We start from the raw sequence: 24,137 nt of genomic DNA, 5'->3' as shown, positions 1-24,137 counted from the left end.
TGGACCAGCACCTGGCTTAGCCTCTCAGCGATCCACTGAGAGTCTGAGCCAGCTGCTCCCGCCCCTCCACAGCCCAGAGCTCCAATGACCGCAGGGGAGGGGTGCAGAGCAGACAGCGGTGACTGACAGTTCTCAGTGCTCTGTGAGCAGAGAGCTGGTGACTGAGTGATCAGTGATCTTTGATCATTCAGTTCGCAGTCTTAGAGGTGGCAGGGGACAGACACAGCATTGGATCAATGCTGTCTCTACCTACGTAAGTAGGATTTAAAAAAAAAAAACTCAACTTCTCTTTTAACAGCCTGGTCACACCGATCCGACTTTGAAACCGTGCAACTTCCAGTGAAGTCGCACGATTTGAAAGTCGGATGTTGTAGCACATTATCCAAGACATCTGCGGCTTGTAAGATGCAGATGTCTATGCAAGTCACACGTGAAGTAGTGCATGCACTACCTTAGAAATCGGTGCAGCTCTGACCAAGTCGGAATCGCACCTATATGACCGCTTTAATTGCAGACAATAGGGTTTGACTTGCCATGTGATTTGGAACTCGCATGGCATGGCAAATTGCACCCGGTGTGCTGCATGCTGGCACATTATCCTCTTCACAGGGAGAAGATTTGTTAGAATTTTTTTTTTTTTTTGCGGTTTACTATAGCTTTAAAGGCCAGTATCTGCAGATTAGTAGAATGCTGTGGGAGTGCAGTCCATGTCCTCCACTCACCTGATCTCTTTCAGTCCTTCTTTCTGGATCACCTGAAGGATTTCTTTGTGGCTCATAGGCGTGTTGTGATATTTTTCCAGCACCTGCGAAGAAGACAAGAATTCTCAGGACCAGTATTTAACCCCCGTGATGTATAACCACTACTGTAAGTGCCTGTCTTTAGGACACCAATGGTCACATTTATACAGGAAAATAAAAGTTTTAACCATAAAGAATAAATCATTTCAAAAACAAGATTGACGCAATTTGTAGGGGCACTCTACTGCAGACATCCATCCCACTTAGCATACCTTATACTAAACCTCCCTCAACACTTTCCTCTTTTGACCTCGCTACTACTGAAGAGGTCACTAAAGTTTTCTCAGAAGCGCACTACCTGCCCCCTAGATCCTGTCCCCTCACAACACCCTCCTCTTTGATCATCACTCACATCTTCAATCTCTCCCTCTCTACAGGCACCTTCCCCTCTCCTCTAAAACATGCACACATCACTGCCATACTTAAAAAGCCCTCCCTGGACCCCACCAACCTGAACAACTTAAGACCCTTCTCCCTGCTGCCATTTACCTGTAAACTCTTAGAACGCTTAGTCTACAATCATCAGATCTCCCACCTCACTGACAACAACCTTCTTGACCCTTTACAGTCTGGCTTTCGCTCACTCCACTCCACTGAAACTGCCCTACTAAAACTCACTAATGATCTACTAACTGCTAAAACCAATGGCCACTACTCTGTACTCTTACTACTTGACCTCTCTGTGGATTTTGATACGGTTGACCATCCCCTCCTCCTCAAAAAACTCCACTCTCTTGGCCTCAGAGACTCTGCTCTCTCCTGGTTCTCCTCCTACCTATCGCAGCGCACCTTCAGCGTTACCTATAACTCTGCCTCCTCCTCTTCACTCCCTCTTTCTGTATGGGTCCCTCAAGGTTCCGTTCTTGGACCCCTTCTCTTCTCCATCTACACCTCCTCCCTTGGTCACTTGATAAACTCCCACGGCTTTAAGTACCATCTCTATGCTGATGACACAAAAATCTATCTTTCTACTCCTCACCTCACCCCTTCAGTCTCCTCTTCACCTCACTAACCTACTAAGCGACATATCGGCATGGATGTCACTCCACTTCCTCAAACTCAATCTTTCCAAAACTGAGCTCTTAGTATCCCCCCAGCCCATGCCCCCTCCCCTGACTTCTCCATCAAGATCAATAACACTACCATCAGTCCCTCCCCTCATGCCAGGGTACTAGGTGTAATCCTAGACTCCCATCTGTCCTTTCAGCCCCAAATCCAATCACTGTCCAAATCTTGTAGACTTCACCTCCGCAACATCTCCAAGATACGCCCGTTCCTAACCTCGGAAACCACTAAGCAACTTATTCACTCCCTGGTTATATCTCGCCTTGACTATTGTAACTCCCTCCTCATTGGCCTACCTAATCGCAGGCTATCCCCTCTTCAGTCTATCATGAATGCTGCTGCCAAACTCATCCATCTTACTAACCATTCCGTATCTGCCAATCCCTCCACTGACCTCCACTCAGTGTCCTCCACCCCTCTCTGCCAATCCCTCCACTGACCTCCACTCAGTGTCCTCCACCCCTCTCTGTTAATCCCTCCACTGACCTCCACTCAGTGTCCTCCACCCCTCTCTGCCAATCCCTCCACTGACCTCCACTCAGTGTCCTCCACCCCTCTCTGTTAATCCCTCCACTGACCTCCACTCAGTGTCCTCCACCCCTCTCTGCCAATCCCTCCACTGACCTCCACTCAGTGTCCTCCACCCCTCTCTGCCAATCCCTCCACTGACCTCCACTCAGTGTCCTCTACCCCTCTCGGCCAATCCCTCCACTGGCTTCCCATTGCCCAACGGATACATTTCAAAACATTAACAATAACATATAAAACCATTTATAACTCTGCCCCAAATTACATCACCAATCTTGTCTCCAAATATCACCCAAACTGTACTATCCGCTCCTCCCACGACCTCCTGCTCTCTAGCTCCCTTGTCTCCTCCTCCCATGCTCGTCTCCAGGACTTCTCCAGAGCCTCCCCTATCCTCTGGAACTCTCTACCCCAATCTATCGCCTACTCTGCCCACTTTTAGGCGATCTCAGAAAAAATATCTCTTCAGGGATAAAGAAGGGAAGGGATATAATACACAGAGTGCCAACATCCCTAAAGGATACAAAGGGGGGAGTCCTCTTCTGGATGGGACGTTAACGGCACAATTCTCTTATATAATCAATTTGAACAGTTCAAAAGGGATTTTTTTTTACAACAATATGCAGTTTTATTTTCCCAACCATCCAAGAACAGATTGGTGAGGAACGATGCCTTTTCCAACATGATGAAGCACCTTGCCATAAGGCAAAAGTGATAACTAAGTGGCTTGGGGAACAAAACATCGACATTTCGGGTCCATAGCTAGGAGAACTTGTGGTCAATCCTCAAGAGGCGGGTGAACAATAAAAACTCCCACAAATTCTGACAAACTCCAAGCATTGATTATGCAAGAACGGGCTGCCATCAGTCAGGATGTGGCCCAATGTTGATTGGCAGCAGAGTGAACTGCAGAGGTCTTGAAAAAGAAGGGCCAACACTGCAAATATTGACTCTTTGTACTGTAATTGTCAATAAAAGCCTTTGACACTCATGAGATGCCTGTAACTCTACTTCAGTATACCATAGTAACATCTGTAATGTTCTGGACTGCACATTGTGATCTTGCATGGAGACCCTTTTTCATCATTTACCAAGCTGCATGCCCTGGGGTATTCGATCCCCTGAGATTGATCCATCTAGACAAGTCCAATTGGCCAAGTGAAACATCCAAACCTATCAAATCGGACATGCCGAAGTGGTTAATGACTGTACAACTTAACATTTACACACAAGACATATGGCATCAAAAAGCTCTCTAAGGGCTTGTTCACACTTGACGTCTTCTCGAACACCCCTATAGCATTAGACAGGCTTTTTACAAGAGTTAAAAACTCTCCCCAAACTCCCTATGCGCGGTTTTGAGGCGTTTTAGAAGCGTTAAACCCGCACCACAAACGCCTGTAGTGAACTTAATGGTATTAACGCCCCACAAACACCTTCATTGGCGCCTCCCGGCCCTTTAAGAGTTTCAGAAGCCGGGAGGCGGGACGGGCAGGGCGGGGTTTAGGGATCATGTGACCGCCATGCCGCGTCGTCACGGCGGTCACATGATCCCTAAACCCCGCCCTGCCCATCCCGCCTCCCGGCTTCTGAAACTCTTAAAGGGCTGGGAGGCGCCAATGAAGGTGTTTGTGGGGCGCTTAGAGCGCGCGCCCTGCGTGCTCCCAGCAGACATGTCCGGTGAACACGGAAAGGTCCCGGTCTCCTCTTTCGATTGGGACCTTTCCCGATCATGTGACCACCGTGACGACGCGGCACGGCGGTCACATAATCGGGAAAGGTCCCGATCGAAAGAGGAGGCCGGGACCTTTCCGTGATCACCGGACATGTCTGCTGGGAGCACGCAGGGCGCGCGCTCTAAGCACATATGTTTTTTTTAATAGAACGCAAATGTGCGGCCACTTGGCGTCTAGGCCCAGACCCCGGGAGGCCGCACATTTGTGTGCGGCTGGCGTGAAGAGGTTAAGAAAAAGTCCAAATGAGGAACAGCCATGTAAGGCGAGTAGGGACCTCTTAGCATAAAAGGTTAAACCAACTGCCTACACAAGGGCAACATTTTCCATCAATTTCAAATATTTTCAAACCACCAGGAACCACACATACAATTGCAATGAATTGCCAGGAAAAAAAAAAAATCCACAAGTTTTATCAACCACAAGAATTTGGTCAGCAGTGAAATCCAAGCTGACCAGTGATATGACAGCTTTAACCCTTGGTCCACACTCGTGGGGGTGGAAGCTGCACTTCGGCAGGCAGCTGCAACCACTCGTACACGAAACCCGAGAGCAGCGGGTGGGTGGCATTATTCTTAATGGCACACCTCCCACACTGGAAATTGCACCCGCACTGGTATCCACAGTGTAGTGCGGTTCCCGGGGCGGGCTGCGATTTCTGGATAAGTGCAGGGACCTTTTCTCTACGTTTTGCAAGGCACGGCAGCCCATTCAAATGTATTGGCTGCCATGCCACGGCCTGCAGAACGACATTAATGTGAACCGAGGGTTATAAAGGATTGCCCTGAAATGGCAAGTAAAGAGGAAATAATTACAGCAATTTACTTGAAGGCAATCTGATTTTTCAGTAGAGTTCAACTGGGGAGTTTTCATTTCAGGCAGCACAAAGGCTAAGTGGTTAGCACTTCCACCGGGCAGTACTAGGGTCATTGGTTCGAATCACAACCATGGCACCACCTGCCTGGAGTTTGCATGTTCTTCCTGGGCCTGCGTGGGCTTCCTCTGGGTACTCCAGTTTCCTACCACACTCCAAAGACATGCTGGTAGGTTAATTGTCCCTAGTATGTGTATGTACAGTCAGGTCCATAAATATTGGGACATGGACACACTTCTAACATTTTTGGCTCTATACACCACCACAATGGATTTGAAATGAAACTAACAAGATGTGCTTTAACTGCAGACTGTCAGCTTTAATTTGAGGGTATTTACATCCAAATCAGGTGAACGGTGTAGGAATTACAACAGTTTGCCTATGTGCCTCCCACTTGTTAAGGGACCAAAAGTAATGGGACAGAATAATAATCATAAATCAAACTTTCACTTTTTAATACTTGGTTGCAAATCCTTTGCAGTCAATTACAGCCTGAAGTCTGGAACGCATAGACATCACCAGACGCTGGGTTTCATCCCTGGTGATGCTCTGCCAGGCCTCTACTGCAACTGTCTTCAGTTCCTGCTTGTTCTTGGGGCATTTTCCCTTCAGTTTTGTCTTCAGCAAGTGAAATGCATGCTCAATCGGATTCAGGTCAGGTGATGGACTTGGCCATTGCAGAACATTCCACTACTTTCCCTTAAAAAACTCTTTGGTTGCTTTTGCAGTCTGCTTTGGGTCATTGTCCATCTGCACTGTGAAGCGTCCAATGAGTTGTGAAGCATTTGGCTGAATATGAGCAGATAATATTCCCGAAACACTTCAGAATTCATCCTGCTGCTTTTGTCAGCAGTCACATCATCAATAAATACAAGAGAAGCAGTTCCATTGGCAGCCATACATGCCCACGCCATGACACTACCACCACCATGCTTCACTGATGAGGTGGTATGCTTAGGATCATGAGCAGTTCCTTCTCCATACTCTTCTCTTCCCATCACTCTGGTACAAGTTGATCTTGGTCTCATCTGTCCATAGGATGTTGTTCCAGAACTGTGAAGGCTTTTTTACATGTTGTTTGGCAAACTCTAATCTGGCCTTCCTGTTTTTGAGGCTCACCAATGGTTTCCATCTTGTGGTGAACCCTCTGTATTCACTCTGGTGAAGTCTTCTCTTGATTGTTGACTTTGACACACATACACCTACCTCCTGGAGAGTGTTCTTGATCTGGCCAACTGTTGTGAAGGGTGTTTTCTTCACCAGGGAAAGAATTCTTCGGTCATGCACCACAGTTGTTTTCCGTGGTCTTCCGGGTCTTTTGGTGTTGCTGAGCTCACCGGTGTGTTCCTTCTTTTCAAGAATGTTCCAAACAGTTGTTTTGGCCACGCCTAATGTTTTTGCTATCTCTCTGATGGGTTTGTTTTGTTTTTTCAGCCTAATGATGGCTTTACTGATAGTGACAGCTCTTTGGATCTCATCTTTGGAGTTGACAGCAACAGATTCCAAATGCAAATAGCACACTTGAAATGAACTCTGGACCTTTTATCTGCTCATTGTAATTGGGATAATGAGGGAATAACACACACCTGGCCATGGAACAGCTGAGAAGCCAATTGTCCCATTACTTTTGGTCCCTTAACAAGTGGGAGGCACATATGCAAACTGTTGTAATTCCTACACCGTTCACCTGATTTGGATGTAAATACCCTCAAATTAAAGCTGACAGTCTGCAGTTAAAGCACATCTTTTCGTTTCATTTCAAATCCATTGTGGTGGTGTATAGAGCCAAAAATGTTAGAATTGTGTCCATGTCCCAATATTTATGGACTTGACTGTATGAATGTAAGTTAGGGACCTTAGATTGTACACCCCTTGAGGGTTAGGGACTGATGTGAATGTACAATATATATGTAAAGCGCTGATTAAATTGATGGTGCTATATAAGTACCTGAAATAAATAAATTTGTATGGCCAGCTTAACCCCTTGTCGCTGGCGCCTCCCAGCCCTTTGAGGGTTTCAGAATCTGGGAGGTGGGCGGGGTTTTAGGGTCATGTGACCGCCGTGATTCGCTGTCACGGCGGTCACATGATCTGGAAAGGTCCTGATCGCAAGAGGAGATCAGGACCTTTCCGTGAGTACCCGACACGTGCGCTGGGAACGCGCAGGGCACGCACTCTCAACACATACGTTTTCTTCGTCTAGGCCCAGCCCCGAGAGGCCGCACATTTGCGTGTGGCCGGCGCCAAGAGGTTAAAGTGGTATTAAATTCAAAATAAAAAATTTAACATCAGATGATGCGGTGGCTGAATTAGTTTTCTTTGTTTAAGCTTTTTTCCCCTCTGTTTTCACCTGGTGATCTGGCCAGTAACACACCTCTTGTATTAGGGTTCATGTACACTGCAGCTGATAAACTGACATTCAGGAGATTTTCTGCGTTTTTTTCAGCAGCCCCTGAACTCCCCCTAATGTTCTCCTATGTGTCCATGTACACATCGTCATTTACAGGCAGTTGAGTTTACAGTCATTTTTTTGAACGTACCAAACTTGCGTTCAGGAGCAGATTTTACCGGAGTTTCAAACGCCAAATGCTGGTTAACCTCATTTATAAGCGTTTGTGTTTAGAAGCGTTTTTTAACTGTTCTATGCCCAGATGCTGTCCGGAGCCTTTTTTCATCATCAGAAATGCATGCAAAGTGTTTTCCATGTATTCAAATGGACCCGGTACACCAGCGCAGTCAGTTCCAGGTATTTAAATGGACCCGGTACACCAGCGCAGTCAGTTCCAGGTATTTAAATGGACCCGGTACACCAGCGCAGTCAGTTCCAGGTTTCGCGTGAAGGAAACAATGGTAGAACGCGCCGCTTTATGCTCATGATGGGATCCATAGTGAATACAACCAGAAAAGACAGATCATCTCAACACATACTGCTCTCTCTGCTTCTGCTCTCTCTATTTCTCTCAAAATGTCTGAAATAGTTAATTTTTTACTGTGCAGTGCATTCTGGGCATTTGTGAAGTTCTCCTGAGGTTATCTTTTAAAAACGCTTCTAAATGCCAACGCGCATAATTGCGGTATGCAAATGAGGCGAAACAGACCTTTTCTAACCTACGTTTTCCAGCAGTCAGTTTCCATCGTTTAGAATTGTTTTCCAAACGCCCCGTGTACATGAACCCTTAGAGGGCCCCCACTGAAGGAAGGAGCACAGGGGGCACCTTTGGACAGCAGCATTGCCAGCCTGGGCGGGGGGTGGTTAGATATACTAACAGATTTAGATACACTAACAAACTGAAGCCGAACTCCAGTTCACACTTTCTAAGTCATTACAGAGAACGTTTTTTTTCCTTTTGGGATATAGGTTTTACATAAAAAAATTTAAGCTGATCTTTGTAAGCACCCCATCAGTGGTAAATGGTTTGTCTCAACACTCAAACTGCTACATCTGAAGAACAGCTTTGTTCTCTGCAAAATCAACAGAATTACTGGCCAGATAACCGGGTGAAAATAAGGGAAAGAAAGCCTAAAAGAGAAAACAAATGCAGCCATCACATCTAAGAATTGGTAAGCTGCAATATAATGTAAAAGAAATGTTTGCTTTTGGATTTAACACCGCTTTATCCTCTTCACGCTGGCCGCACGCAAATGTGTGGCTTCCCGGCGTCTGATCCTTTACGCAGAGCGGCCGCACATTTGCGTGCAATTAAGACGTATGTGCTGAGAGCGCGCGCCCTACGCGCTCTCAGCACAGATGCCGGTACTCACGGAAAAGTCCCGATCTCCTCTTTCGATTGGGATCTTTCCCGATCATTTGACCACCGTGACGGCGAATCACGGCGGTCACATGACCTTAAAAGCCCACCGGCGCCAAGGGGTTAAAATGGAGACTGAGCCTGGGTTCACACTGATGCAATGTGGAATTTGCGCATCAGAATTGCACCCTGTTCATGCGAACCGCTATGGGTGTGTATGTTAACAACACCTCGAGATCAGTATACAAAACGTGGTGCGATGTGCAGAATCGGATCGCATAGGTGTCAGTACCCAATGCGATCCGATTCCAGTGTGGACCAAAAAAAGGGTCCTGCACCTTTTTGGCATGGATGCGGTGCGATTGGAGCCATACAAAATGTATGGCTCCAATCGCACCGCACACAAATCGCATGTGATTTGCACAGTTCATGCGAACCGCTATGGGTGTGTATGTTAACAACACCCTGAAATCAGTATACAAAACGTGGTGCGATGTGCAGAATTGGATCGCATAGGTGTGAATACCTAATGCGATCCAATTCCAGTGCGGACCACAAAAAGGGTCCTGCACCTTTTTGGTGCGGAGGCGGTGCGATTGGAGCCATACAAAATGTATGGCTCCGATTGTTCCGCACACAAATCGCATGTGATTTGCACAGTTCATGTGAACCGCTATGGGTGTGCATGTTAACAACACTGCAAAATCAGTCTACAAAACGCGGTGCAATGTGCAGAATCGGATCGCATAGATGTGAATACCCAATGCGATCCGATTCCAGTGTGGACCTAAAAAAGGGTCCTGCACCTTTTTGGCGCGGATGCGGTGCGATTGGAGCCATACAAAATGTATGGCTCTGATCGCTCTGCACACAAATCGCATGTGATTTGCACAGTTCATGCGAACCGCTATGGGTGTGCATGTTAACAACATCCCGAAATCCGTCTACAAAACGCGGTGTGATGTGCAGAATCGGATCGCATAGGTGTGAATACCCAATGCGATCCGATTCCAGTGCGGACCAAAAAAAGGGTCCTGCACCTTTTTGGTGAGGATGCGGTGCGATTGGAGCCATACAAAATGTACGCCTCCAATCGCACCGCACACAATTCGCATGTGATTTGCACAGTTCATGCGAACCGCTATGTGTGTGCATGTTAACAACATCCCGAAATCCTCAACAAAACGCGGTGTGATGTGCAGAAACGGATCGCATTGGTGTGAATACCCATGCAATCCGATTCCAGCGTGGACCAAAAAAAGGGTCCTGCACCTTTTTGGTGCGGATGCGGTGCGATTGGAGCATGTGATTTGCACAGGACGTGGTGCGGTTCGTGTGCGAATCACATGCGGTGCGGTTCGTGTGCGAATCACATGCGGTGCGGTTCGTGTGCGAATCACATGCGATGTACCGTACCGCACCGCATATATGTGAACCCAGGCTAACAAGGCCTGAAACTATATCTTTCAGACACTTTGATAAATGAGGTCCAAACTATGCAAATGTATTATTTCAGAAGAAATCCCGCACTGCCATACTCTGTGTATACACAGTATATATAAATCCTGTCTTACTGTATCCAGGCATCTAGTAGGGATTGCAGAGAATCTGTACTTAGCAGCTCTTCTGGGCTTCAAAGGTTTTCTATGGTCCCTAAGTGCAGAAAACTGCAGGATAATTGGCTCTATCCAGAAATCTCCGGACCTTCGGGGCTGTTCTGCATAGAGAGAGCCTCACCATTCTACCTCAGAGGGTACAGATAACAGACCCCTGATGGCTACAACAAGGTTCTCTACAGATTGTTTATGAAGGAAAAGGCCGCAGCACATGCAGGAGGGAGAAAAAAATAAAAGACAGAGGTTAGTCATAATCAGCGGGGAACATGTAACAGAATTATTAACCACTTCCATACCGGGAACTTTTACCCCCTTCCTGCCCAGGCCAATTTGCAGCTTTCACTTTGACAATTACACGGTCATGCAACACTGTACCCATATGAAATTTTTATCATTTTGTTTCACACAAATAGAGCTTTCTTTTGGTAGTATGTACTCGTCACTGGGTGTTTTATTTTTTGCACTATAAACAAAAAAAAGAGCAAACAATTTGAAAAAAAAAAGTTTCTTTGTTTCTATTATAACATTTTGCAACCAGGTAATTTTTCTCCTTCACTGATGTGCGTTGATGAGGCTGCACTGATGGGCACTGACAGGCTGCACTGGTGGGCACTGATAGACAGCACTGATGGGCACTAATAGGCAGCACTAATAGACAGCACTGATGGGCACTGACAGGCTGCACTGATGGGCACTGACAGGCTGCACTGATGGGCACTGAAGAGGCGGCACTGATAGCAGTGATGGGCACTGACAGGCTGCACTGATGAGGCGGTACTGATAGGCAGGATTGATGGACACTGATGAGGCGACACTGATAGACAACACTGATGGGCACTAACAGGCTGCACTGATGGGCACTAATGAGGCGGCACTGATAGGCAGCATTGATGGGCACTGACAGGCTGCACTGATAGGCAGCATTGATGGACACTGATAGGCAGCATTAATGGGCAATGATAAGGCTGCACTGATAGACAGCACTGATGAGGTGGCACGGATAGGCAGCACTGATAGGCTGCACTGATGAGGTGGAACAGATGGGCACTGATGATCCTGTACTGATGATGCTGCACTGACTAACTTCTGGGCAGCACAGATGGGTAGCACTGCTCATCAGTGCCCTGATGATCAGTGCAGATCTGCTTTGTGACAGCTGCTGGTTATTGGCAGTACTTTCCTCACACTGTCACAACAGCATGAGGAAAGTGCTGCCGATAACCAGCAACTGTATTTACTCCGTGATCTGCTGTGTCATTGGACACAGATGATCACGTGGTAAAAGACTGCTGTGATTGGCCTTTTACCTCACCACGTGATCAGCTGTGTCCATAGGACACAGCAATCACGGAGATAGCAGGGTGCGCACAGGAGGGGGCATTCTGGGAGGTTGTCGTATGAGGCCCTCCTAGAACTGGACAACGGCGCTGTAGCCGTCATTCGGCTATAGCGCGGTAAGGATGTGGGGAAAGTGTATGCTGCTCCAACATTCCATATTCCTGATGTGTCTGCGTTACCATGTACTTGTATGAAGTTGGGGATGCGTTCAGGGCCATGTACCCACACGGATGTCACATGTGGAGCATCGGCTGTGACCGTGCAGCTGCTGCGTCCCAATTGACAGCAATGGGACTTCCTTTACAGGGATACACGGAACACCTGAGCCATCCCCGTTTAGGTAGACACAGCCTTCCATGTGCATAGAGTTATGTATGCCCCACGTGACTGAGGCTTTTATGTTCTACCTGCATTCTAGTGGTCTGACATCTACTGACATCCCCCCCCCAAGCACAACTGTTCTATGAGAAGATCAGTGTGCTGCTGTTTCTCTGCCTCCTGCTGACACACCCCCTGCAGGCTCCACCCCACCTCTCCAAGCCTCTTTGCAATTGGGAACAGAGCTTATGTGATTAACTATATAAAAAAAACAGACTTCAATGGGAAAACATATCCCATAGACTTCAATGAGAAAACACCTCCCATAGACTTCAATGTGAAAATGCCTCCCATAGACTTCAATTTGAAAATGCCTCCCATAGACTTCAATGTGAAAATGCCTCCCATAGACTTCAATGAGAAAACGCCTTCCATAGACTTCAACGGGAAAACGCCTCCCACAGACTTCAATGCGAAAACGCCTCCCATAGACTTCAACGTGAAAACGCCTGCTATAGACTTCAATGTGAAAACGCCTCCTATAGACTTCAACGTGAAAACGCCTGCCATAGACTTCAACGTAAAAACGCCTCTCATAGACTTCAACGTGAAAGCACCTTCCATAGACTTCAACGTAAAAACGCCTCTCATAGACTTCAACGTGAAAGCACCTTCCATAGACTTCAACGTGAAAATGCCTCCCATAGATTTCAACGTGAAAACGCCTTCCATAGACTTCAACGTAAAAAAGGCCTGCCATAGACTTCAACGTGAAAACGCCTGCCATAGACTTTAACGTTAAAATGCCTGCCATAGACTTCAATGCAAATACGCCTCCTATAGACTTCAATGCAAATACGCCTCCCATAGACTTCAATGCGAAACACCTCCAATAAACGTCAATGAGAAAACTCTTGTCAATAGCAATCCTATGTGAACACTTACTGTATCTCCGCATGTAACTCTACTCTATCACTTTTGAGTCTGGAACGCACCGTTACAAAATCGCACAGGACCTTTTCCATAATGGCACTCAAAACACAATGCATGTGGATCGCATCTGTGTGAACCACCTCAATAGGAACACATATCTAGACTGTCCTGCGAATCTCGTATGTGTGAACAAGGGTGGCTCCATTCACACCTGGGCGTTTTTGGATTGCAGCAGAATCAATGAGATTGCAAAATGCAGGTTCAGGTGCCATTGTTTTCAAAAGTGCCTAAAACATGGTGCGGTTTTGCTGTGGTTGTCATGTGGCAAATCGCATCGCGTGAAGTCCCAGGTGCTGACAACCCACGCTATGCTAAAAAAAAGAAGGCTCCTAGATTCAAATTTGTGAAGCCGTGTGTGTGTGTACAGCCAGTGGATATAAAAAGTCTTCACACCCCTGTTACAATGTCAGCTTTCTGTGATGTAAAAAAATTAGACAAAGATAAATAATTTCAGAACTTTTCCCACCTTTAATGTTACCTTTAAACTGCACAACTCAGTTCAACAACAAACTGAAATCTTTTATGGGGGGGATTAAACATAAAAAACTAAAATAAAATAATATAGTTGCATAAGTGTGCACACCCTCTTATACCTGGGGATGTAGCTGTGTTCACAGTTAAGCAATTACATTCACAATCATGTTAAATAGGAGTCAGTACACACCCGCCATCATTTCAAGGGCCTCTGATTAACCCCAAATAAAGTTCAGCTGTTCTAGTAGGTCTTTCCTGACATTTTCTTAGTCGCATCCTACAGCAAAAGCCATGGTCCGCAGAGAGCTTCCAAAGCATCAGAGGGATCTCATTATTAAAAGGTATCAGTCAGGAGAAGGGTAAAAAAGAATTTCCAAGGCATTAGATATACCATAGAACACAGAGAAGACAGTCATCATCAAGTGGAGGAAATATGGCACAACAGTGACATCACCAAGAACTGGACGTCCCTCCAAAATGGATGAAAAGACGAGAAGAAAACTGGTCTGGGAGGCGGCCAAGAGGCCTACAGCAACATGAAAGGAGCTGCAGGAATATCTGGCAAGTACTGGCTGTGTGGTCCATGTGACAACAATCTCCCGTATTCCTCATATATCTGGGCTATGGGGTAGAGTGGCAAGATGGAAGCCTTCTCTTACGAAGAAAAACATCGAAGTCTGTCTAAATTTTGCAAAAACTCATCTGAAGTCTCACAAAAGCATGTGGGAAAATGTGTTCTGGTCTGATGAAACCAAGGTTGGACTTTTTGGCCATAATTTCAAAAGATATGTTTGGCGCAAAAATAACATTGCTCATCACCAAAAGAACACCATACCCACCGTGAAGCATGGTGGTGGCAGCATCATGCTTTGGGGCTGTTTTTCTTCAGCTGGAACTGGGGCCTTAGTCAAGGTAGAGGGAATTATGAACAGGTCCAAATACCAGTCAATATTGGCACAAAACCTTCAGGCTTCTGATAGAAAGCTGAACATGAAGAGGAACTTCACCTTTCAGCATGACAACGACCCAAAGCATACATCCAAATCAACAAAGGAATGGCTTCACCAGAAGATGAAAGTTTTGGAATGGCCAAACCAGAGCCCAGACCTGAATCCGATCGAACATCTGTGGGGTGATCGGAAGAGGGCTGTGCACAGGAGATGTCTTCACAATCTCACAGATTTGGAGTGTTTCTGCAAGGAAGAGCGGGCAAATATTGTCAAGTTGTGCCATGCTGATAGACTCCTCCCCAAAAAGACTGAGTGCTGGAATCACATAAAAAGGGGCTTCAACAAAGGATTAGTGTAAGGGTGTGCACACTTATGCAACCAGATTATTGTAGTTTTTTTATTTTTACTTCCTTCCACCGAAAAGATTTCATTTTGTTGTTCATCTGAGTTGTACAGTTTATAGGTCACATTAAAGGTGGAAAAAGTTCTGAAATGATTTATCTTTGTCTTATTGTTTTACATCACAGAAACCTGACATTGTAACAGGGGTGTGAAGACTTTTTATGTTCAATATGTATATATATATATATATATATATATATATAATTACTCAGGATTTATATAGCGCAACAGTTTGCTCAGCGCTTTACAATAGAACGGGAGACAATACAGCAACAATACAGGTCAATACAAGAGGGATAGGAGGGCCTGCTCCTCGGAGCTTACAATCTAGGATATATATATATATATATATACACACACACACACAATATACACACACACTTCTATGAAAAATTGAATGGGTTGTTTTACAAGGTGAGGGTTCACAAATACTTTAAAGGAAACTTTTCAATGGGAAATACATTCTTCAAGGATAAATGACTCCGCTCCAGCATCTACGTCCATCCGGTGATTCCTGCAATGAGTGCTGGCTGGCCAGAAGTCTGTCTACGCTCCTCATATACTGTGGATATACGTAGAGAAAGGTCCCAATCACTGCACACCTAGAAAAAGCCATTAGTAAACAGGTGAAAGCAGCCTTAGCCAACTTCATCCATAATCGCGTCGCCAACGCGTTTCACCCCACCAATGGAGCTTAATCATGGCCTCATCACACCTTACTGCACCAAAATGTAGCCACACTCAATGAGTTAGACTCCATTCACACCTATGCAGTTTGCTTTTGGTCCGATTTGCAGTTCGTTTTTCAGGGCCAACCGTTGGCTCTGAGGAAGAGGCAAGTCCTCGAAACGCGTTAGCCTGTTGGGGGTCCAGGGTTCCCATTGCGGACATCACTAAGTGTGGACTGGACAGTGCTGTTCTTTTGACGTCCCTTTGACATTATTGTCACCTGTGAGTATAATACTTATCATTTTTATATCAGTAAATGGTTTTTAACCCCTTCACGCCGGCGCCTCCCGGCCCTTTAAGAGTTTCAGAAGCCGGGAGGCGGGGCGGGGTTTAGGGTCATGTGACCACTGTGACGCATCACATGATCGGGAAAGGTCCCGATCGAAACAGGAGATCGGGACCTTTCCGTGAGTACCAGACATGTGTGCTGGGAGCGCACAGGGCGCGTGCTCTTGGCACATATGTCCATTTTTAATAGAACGCAAATGTTCGGCCGCTCGGCCTCTAGGCCCAGACGCCAGGAGGCCGCACATTTGCATTCGGCCGGCGTGAAAGGGGTTAAGGTAATGCACTAGGCCTGTCCATAACATCAGCGTGCACAGCGAGCTTTTGCAGAGCTTTCAATCTGTGTCCAACATTTAGAAGCTGGAGCCCTCGCAAATATTGAACACAGATCTCAATGGGAGCGCTGATTACCACTTTAACCCCTTCCCGTCTAAGGGTAAAACAAATGTTAATGCCTAAGCACAATTTTGCAACGTTGACCTGTGTTAGCACCACCTGCCTGGAGTTTGCATGTTCTCCCTGTGCCTGCGTGAGTTTCCTCCAGGTACTCTGGTTTCCGCTCACACACCAAAGACATGCTGGTAGGTTAACTGGATCCTGTCTAAATTGGCCCTTGTATATGAATGTGAGTTAGGGACCTTAGATTGTGTGCCCCTTGAGGGTTAGGGACTGATGTGAATGTACAATATATATGTAAAGTGCTGCATAAATTGACGGCGCTATATAGGTACCTAAAAAAAAAAAAATTTCTCCTGCTCCTGATGATCGCAGCAATACCACACATGTATGTTAGTAGTTTGTACCCGTGGTACGGCCCGAGTCTCTCTCCCACAATGACATGCCGCAGCCTCCGTGACCTCAACAGCTGTTCACAATAACCGCCAAGAAGCAATAAGTGTAGTTCCTGGTCATGTGAGCTCTGTGACATCTGCTAATCAACAAACACCTTCCCGTAAGCTCGGTTATATCTGTACACACAAGTACTCACACATCATCCCACAAGCATGAACATACACGTGGCCCAATATACATGCTCTGCAGTCACGGTGAAGGATCTGAACACACCGACTCGGCCGATTAGTAGAATCTGACAGCGACCTCCAGACAAGAATACTGATTTTGTCATAATCCATCTCCCAACAAACTGCTTCATCAGGGGTGGTCAACTTTTCTGATATGGAGGGCCTCAACTGTGCCGCCCCCCACAGGACTGCACGTAAATATTCAGAGACACCAGACAAATAACATGACATAGTCAAGGTCTATGAGCATGGCACAAGAGATGGTCAAAGACTTTAGACATACTACAAGAGATAATCAGAAATTGCAGACATAATACAGGAGATGGTCAGAGACTGTGGACATGATACAAAAGGTGGTCAGAGACTACAGACAAGACACAAGAGATGCTCAGAGACTGTACACATGATACAAGAGATAGGCAGAGACTACAGACATGATGTAAGAGATGGTCAGAGACTACTGAAATGATAAGAGATGGTCAGAGACTATTGACATGATACAAGAGGTGATAAGAGACTGTGCACATGACACAAGAGGTGATCAGAGACTGTGCACATGACACAAGAGGTGATCAGAGACTGTGCACATGATACAGGAGATGGTCAGAGACTGTGCACATGATACAGGAGATGGTCAGAGACTGTGCACATGATACAAGAGGTGATCAGAGACTGTGCACATGATACAAGAGGTGATCAGAGACTGTGCACATGATACAGGAGATGGTCAGAGACTGTGCACATGATACAGGAGATGGTCAGAGACTGTGCACATGATACAGGAGATAGTCAGAGACTATGGACATGATACAAGAGGTGATCAGAGACTGTGCACATGATACAAGAGGTGATCAGAGACTGTGCACATGATACAGGAGATAGTCAGAGACTGTGCACATGATACAGGAGATAGTCAGAGACTATGGACATGATACAAGAGGTGATCAGAGACTGTGCACATGATACAAGAGGTGATCAGAGACTGTGCACATGATACAGGAGATAGTCAGAGACTGTGCACATGATACAGGAGATAGTCAGAGACTATGGACATGATACAAGAGGTGATCAGAGACTGTGAACATGATACAGGAGATGGTCAGAGACTACAGACAAGATACAGAGGCAGGCGTTGGTGCGGTGGCAGTGACTGCAGAGGCAGGCGTTGGTGCGGTGGCAGTGACTGCAGAGGCAGGCGTTGGTGCGGTGGCAGTGACCGCAGAGGCCGACGTTGGTGCGGTGGCAGTGACCGCAGAGGCAGGCGTTGGTGCGGTGGCAGTGACCGCAGAGGCAGGCGTTGGTGTGGAGGCAGTGACCGCAGAGGCAGGCGTTGGTGCGGTGGCAGTGACCGCAGAGGCAGGCGTTGGTGCGGTGGCAGTGACCGCAGAGGCAGGCGTTGGTGCGGTGGCAGTGACCGCAGAGGCAGGCGTTGGTGTGGAGGCAGTGACCGCAGAGGCAGGCGTTGGTGCGGTGGCAGTGACCGCAGAGGCAGGCGTTGGTGCGGTGGCAGTGACCGCAGAGGCAGGCGTTGGTGCGGTGGCAGTGACCGCAGAGGCAGGCGTTGGTGCGGTCGCAGTGACCGCAGAGGCAGGCGTTGGTGCGGTGGCAGTGACCGCAGAGGCAGGCGTTGGTGCGGTGGCAGTGACCGCAGAGGCAGGCGTTGGTGCGGTGGCAGTGACCGCAGAGGCAGGCGTTGGTGCGGTGGCAGTGACCGCAGAGGCAGGCGTTGGTGCGGTGGCAGTGACCGCAGAGGCAGGCGTTGGTGCGGTGGCAGTGACCGCAGAGGCAGGCGTTGGTGCGGTGGCAGTGACCGCAGAGGCAGGCGTTGGTGTGGAGGCAGTGACCGCAGAGGCAGGCGTTGGTGCGGTGGCAGTGACCGCAGAGGCAGGCGTTGGTGCGGTGGCAGTGACCGCAGAGGCAGGCGTTGGTGCGGTGGCAGTGACTGCAGAGGCAGGCGTTGGTGTGGAGGCAGTGACTGCAGAGGCAGGCGTTGTTGCGGTGGCAGTGACCGCAGAGGCAGGCGTTGGTGTGGAGGCAGTGACCGCAGAGGCAGGCGTTGGTGCGGTGGCAGTGACTGCAGAGGCAGGCGTTGTTGCGGTGGCAGTGACCGCAGAGGCAGGCGTTGGTGTGGAGGCAGTGACTGCAGAGGCAGGCGTTGTTGCGGTGGCAGTGACTGCAGAGGCAGGCGTTGTTGCGGTGGCAGTGACTGCAGAGGCAGGCGTTGTTGCGGTGGCAGTGACCGCAGAGGCAGGCGTTGGTGTGGAGGCAGTGACCGCAGAGGCAGGCGTTGGTGCGGTGGCAGTGACTGCAGAGGCAGGCGTTGGTGCGGTGGCAGTGACCGCAGAGGCAGGCGTTGGTGTGGAGGCAGTGACTGCAGAGGCAGGCGTTGTTGCGGTGGCAGTGACCGCAGAGGCTGGTGTTGCTGCAGTGACTAGTGAAGTGGGGGCATGTGGGAAAGATGGCAGGAGCAGGGAAGAAGAGTGGTGCCCAGGCGCAGTGGTGAGAGTGGGGGTTGCTGTTCAGGTGTAGTGCTGGGGAACTGGGTTGGGGTGAGTCCTCCAAGCCAGCAGCAGCGGTCAGGTAATGGATTTGGTGCCAGGCAGGGATTACAGTACCTGTAGGAGTAGGGATGAGCTCAGTCATGTTGAAACAGAAGTCTGAACCCGCCTGAGCTATCCCACCAGGGAGCTGTCAAAGCGGCCAGACAATCAAATGTGGCCAAGCCATACAATTACAAACATGCCCAGAAAAGACTACAATGGGCATGTCAGGAGACCTCCGGCCAGGGAAGGAGTCGTGGTGACCACTGGATTAATAAACAGGAAATAAGGGACGAGGGATAATAGGCCCTCATTATACAGAATGCACCGAGTGACCACAGTATTTGTGAAGGTAAGCCATGCCATTCATAATGCTGCTCAAAAATCAGTGGAAGGAGCATTCAGCCCTCTGGCCGCTGATGTAAGGGACCTTCTTCTCTCTGAGCATCAATGTAAGGGACCTTCTTCTCTCTGAGCACCAGTGTAAGGGACCTTCTTCTCTCTGAGCATCAACGTAAGGGACCTTCTTCTCTCTGAGCACCAACGTAAGGGACATTCTTCTCTCTGAGCATCAATGTAAGGGACCTTCTTCTCTCTGAGCATCAATGTAAGGGACCTTCTTCTCTCTGAGCATCAATGTAAGGGACCTTCTTCTCTCTGAGCATCAATGTAAGGGACATTCTTCTCTCTGAGCATCAATGTAAGGGACATTCTTCTCTCTGAGCATCAATGTAAGGGACCTTCTTCTCTCTGAGCATAAATGTAAGGGACCTTCTTCTCTCTGAGCATCAATGTAAGGGACCTTCTCCTCTCTGAGCATCAATGTAAGGGACCTTCTCCTCTCTGAGCATCAATGTAAGGGACCTTCTTCTCTCTGAGCACCAATGTAAGGGACCTTCTCCTCTCTGAGCATCAATGTAAGGGACCTCCTTCTCTCTGAGCATCAATGTAAGGGACATTCTTCTCTCTGAGCATCAATGTAAGGGACCTTCTTCTCTCTGAGCATCAATGTAAGGGACCTTCTTCTCTCTGAGCACCAATGTAAGGGACCTTCTTCTCTCTCAAGCACCAATGTAAGGGACATTCTTCTCTCTGAGCACCAATGTAAGGGACATTCTTCTCTCTGAGCACCAATGTACGGGACCTTCTTCCCACTGACCCCCAATGTAAGAGACCTTCTTCCCTCTGAGCACCAATGTAAGGGACATTCTTCTCTCTGAGCTTTAATGTACGGGACCTTCTTCCCACTGACCCCCAATGTAAGAGACCTTCTACTCTCTGAGCAGCAATGTACAGTTGCAAGAAAAAGTATGTGAACCCCTTGGGATTACATGGAGTTTTGCATGAATTGGGCATAAAATGTGCTCTGAACGTCATCTAAGTCACAACAATAGAAGAACACAGTCTGCTGAACATAATACTACACAAACATTAGATGTTGCCATGGTTTAATTGCACATAACATGTAAACATTCACAGTGCAGGGAGGAAAAAGTATGTGAGGCCCTAGCTTAATGACTTCTCCCAGAGCTAATTGGAGCCAGGAGTGAGCCAACCTTGACTCCAATCAGTGTGATGATATTGGATGTGTTGCTGACAGCTGTCCTGCCCTTAAAAAACACACACCTGTTTTGGGTTTACTGGTTCAAGAAGCACTGTCTTATGTGAACCAATGCCTCGCAGAAAAGAGCTCTCAGAAGACCTACAATCAAGAATTGTTGACTTGCATGAAGCTGGAAAGGGTTACAAAAGTATCTCCAAAAGCCTTGATGTTCATGTGTCCACGGTAAGACAGACTGTCTACAAATGGAGAAAGTTTAGCACTGTTGCTACTCTCCCTAGGCGTGGTCGTCCTGTAAAAATGACTGCAAGAGCGCAGAATGCTGCATGAGGTAAAGAAGAATCCCAGAGTGTCAGCTAAATACCTACAGAAATCTCTGGCACATGCTAACATTTTTGTTGACACATCTACAATAAGGAAAACATTAAACAAGAATGGAGTACATGGGAGGACACCACGGAGGAAGCCATTGCTGTCCAAAAAGAATATTGCAGCACGTTTGAAGTTTGCAAAAGAGCACCTGGATGTTCCACAGCACTACTGGCAAAATATACTGTGGATAGATGAAACCAAGATTGAGTTGTTTGGGAAGAACACACAACACTATGTGTGGAGAAAAAAAGGCACAGCACACCAACATCAAAACCTCATCCCCACTGTGAAACATGGTGGAGGGAGCATCATGGTTTGGGGCTGCTTTGCTGCCTCAGGGCCTGGACGGATTGTTGTCATTGATGGGAAAATGAATTCAAGAGTTTATCAAGACATTTTGCAGGAAAACGTACGACCATCTGTCCGCCAACTGAAGCTCCGCAGAGGATGGGTGATGCAACAGGACAATGACCCAAAGCATACAAGTAATTCAACAAAACAATGGCTGCAACAGCACAGAATACGCCTTCTGGAGTGGCCCAGTCAGAGTCCTGACCTCAACCCGATTGAAATGCTGTGGCATGACCTTAAGAGAGCGATTCACACCAGACATCCCAAGAATATTTCTACACTGAAACAGTTTTGTGAAGAGGAGTGGTCCAAAATTACTCCAGATTGTTGTGCAGGTCTGATCTGCAACTACAGGAAACGTTTGGTTGAGGTTATTGCTGCCAAAGGAGGGTCAACCAGTTATTAAGTCCAAAGGTTCACATACTTTTTCCTCCCTGCACTGTGAATGTTTACATGTTATGTGCAATTACACCATGGCAACGTCTAATGTTTGTGTAGTATTATGTTCAGCAGACTGTGTTCTTCTATTGTTGTGACTTAGATGACGTTCAGAGCAAATTTTACGCCCAATTCATGCAAAACTCCACGTAATCCCAAGGGGTTCACATACTTTTCTTGCAACTGTAAGGGACCTTCTTCTTACTGAGCACCAATGTAAGGGACCTTCTTCTCTCTGAGCACCAATGTAAGGGACCTTCTTCTTACTGAGCACCAATGTAAGGGACCTTCTTCTCTCTGAGCACCAATGTAAGGGACCTTCTTCTTACTGAGCACCAATGTAAGGGACCTTCTTCTCTCTGAGGACCAATGTAAGGGACCTTCTTCTTACTGAGCACCAATGTAAGGGACCTTCTTCTCTCTGAGCACCAATGTAAGGGACCTTCTTCTCTCTGAGCACCAATGTAAGGGACCTTCTTCTCTCTGAGGACCAATGTAAGGGACCTTCTTCTTACTGAGCACCAATGTAAGGGACCTTCTTCTCTCTGAGCACCAATGTAAGGGACCTTCTTCTCTCTGAGCACCAATGTAAGGGACCTTCTTCTCTCTGAGTACCAATGTAAGGGACCCTCTTCTCTCTGAGCACCAATGTTAGGGACATTCTTCTCTCTGAGCATCAGTGTAAGGGACCTTCTTCTCTCTGAGCATCAATGTAAGGGACCTTCTTCTCTCTGAGCACCAGTGTAAGGGACCTTCTTCTCTCTCAGCACCAATGTAAGGGATCATCTTCTCTCTCAGCAACAATGTAAGGGTCATTCTTCTCTCTGAGCACCAGTGTAAGGGACCGTCTTCTCTCTGAGCACCAGTGTAAGGGACCTTCTTCTCTCTGAGCACCAATGTAAGGGACCTTCTTCTCTCTGAGCACCAATGTAAGGGACCCTCTTCTCTCTGAGCACCAATGTTAGGGACATTCTTCTCTCTGAGCATCAATGTAAGGGACCTTCTTCTCTCTGAGCACCAATGTAAGGGACCTTCTTCTCTCTGAGCACCAATGTAAGGGACCTTCTTCTCTCTGAGCAGCAATGTAAGGGACCTTCTTCTCTCTCAGCACCAATGTAAGGGACCTTCTTCTCTCTGAGCACCAATGTAAGGGACCTTCTTCTCTCTGAGCACCAATGTAAGGGACCTTCTTCTCTCTGAGCATCAATGTAAGGGACCTTCTTCTCTCTGAGCACCAGTGTAAGGGACCTTCTTCTCTCTCAGCACCAATGTAAGGGATCTTCTTCTCTCTCAGCAACAATGTAAGGGTCATTCTTCTCTCTGAGCACCAGTGTAAGGGACCGTCTTCTCTCTGAGCACCAGTGTAAGGGACCTTCTTCTCTCTGAGCATCAATGTAAGGGACCTTCTTCTCTCTGAGCACCAATGTAAGGGACATTCTTCTCTCTGAGCACCAATGTAAGGGACCTTCTTCTCTCTGAGCATCAATGTAAGGGACCTTCTTCTCTCTCAGCACCAATGTAAGGGACCTTCTTCTCTCTGAGCACCAATGTAAGGGACCTTCTTCTCTCTGAGCAGCAATGTAAGGGACCTTCTTCTCTCTCAGCACCAATGTAAGGGACCTTCTTCTCTCTGAGCACCAATGTAAGGGACCTTCTTCTCTCTGAGCACCAATGTAAGGGACCTTCTTCTCTCTGAGCATCAATGTAAGGGACCTTCTTCTCTCTGAGCACCAGTGTAAGGGACCTTCTTCTCTCTCAGCACCAATGTAAGGGATCTTCTTCTCTCTCAGCAACAATGTAAGGGTCATTCTTCTCTCTGAGCACCAGTGTAAGGGACCGTCTTCTCTCTGAGCACCAGTGTAAGGGACCTTCTTCTCTCTGAGCACCAATGTAAGGGACCTTCTTCTCTCTGAGCACCAATGTAAGGGACCTTCTTCTCTCTGAGCACCAATGTAAGGGACCTTCTTCTCTCTGAGCATCAATGTAAGGGACCTTCTTC

At 47.4% G+C, this 24,137-nt stretch overlaps 1 protein-coding gene across 1 annotated transcript in view; it reads right to left on the bottom strand.

Annotated features, from left to right (window-relative positions):
• Positions 1-24,137, bottom strand: part of ASXL2 (ASXL transcriptional regulator 2) — a 229,216-nt gene that overhangs the window by 177,587 nt on the left and 27,492 nt on the right. Inside the window, exon 2 of the mRNA XM_089655663.1 lies at positions 723-805. Coding sequence (XP_089511789.1) covers positions 723-805 — 83 coding nt within the window. The remainder of the gene's footprint in view (positions 1-722; positions 806-24,137) is intronic.

The sequence above is a fragment of the Staurois parvus genome, unplaced genomic scaffold (genome assembly GCF_062004578.1).
Source record: "Staurois parvus isolate SC_StPar_1 unplaced genomic scaffold, SC_StPar_1.0 ptg000860l, whole genome shotgun sequence".
Taxonomy (NCBI): Eukaryota; Metazoa; Chordata; class Amphibia; order Anura; family Ranidae; genus Staurois; species Staurois parvus.
This window is presented reverse-complemented; position numbering and strand designations above follow the sequence as displayed.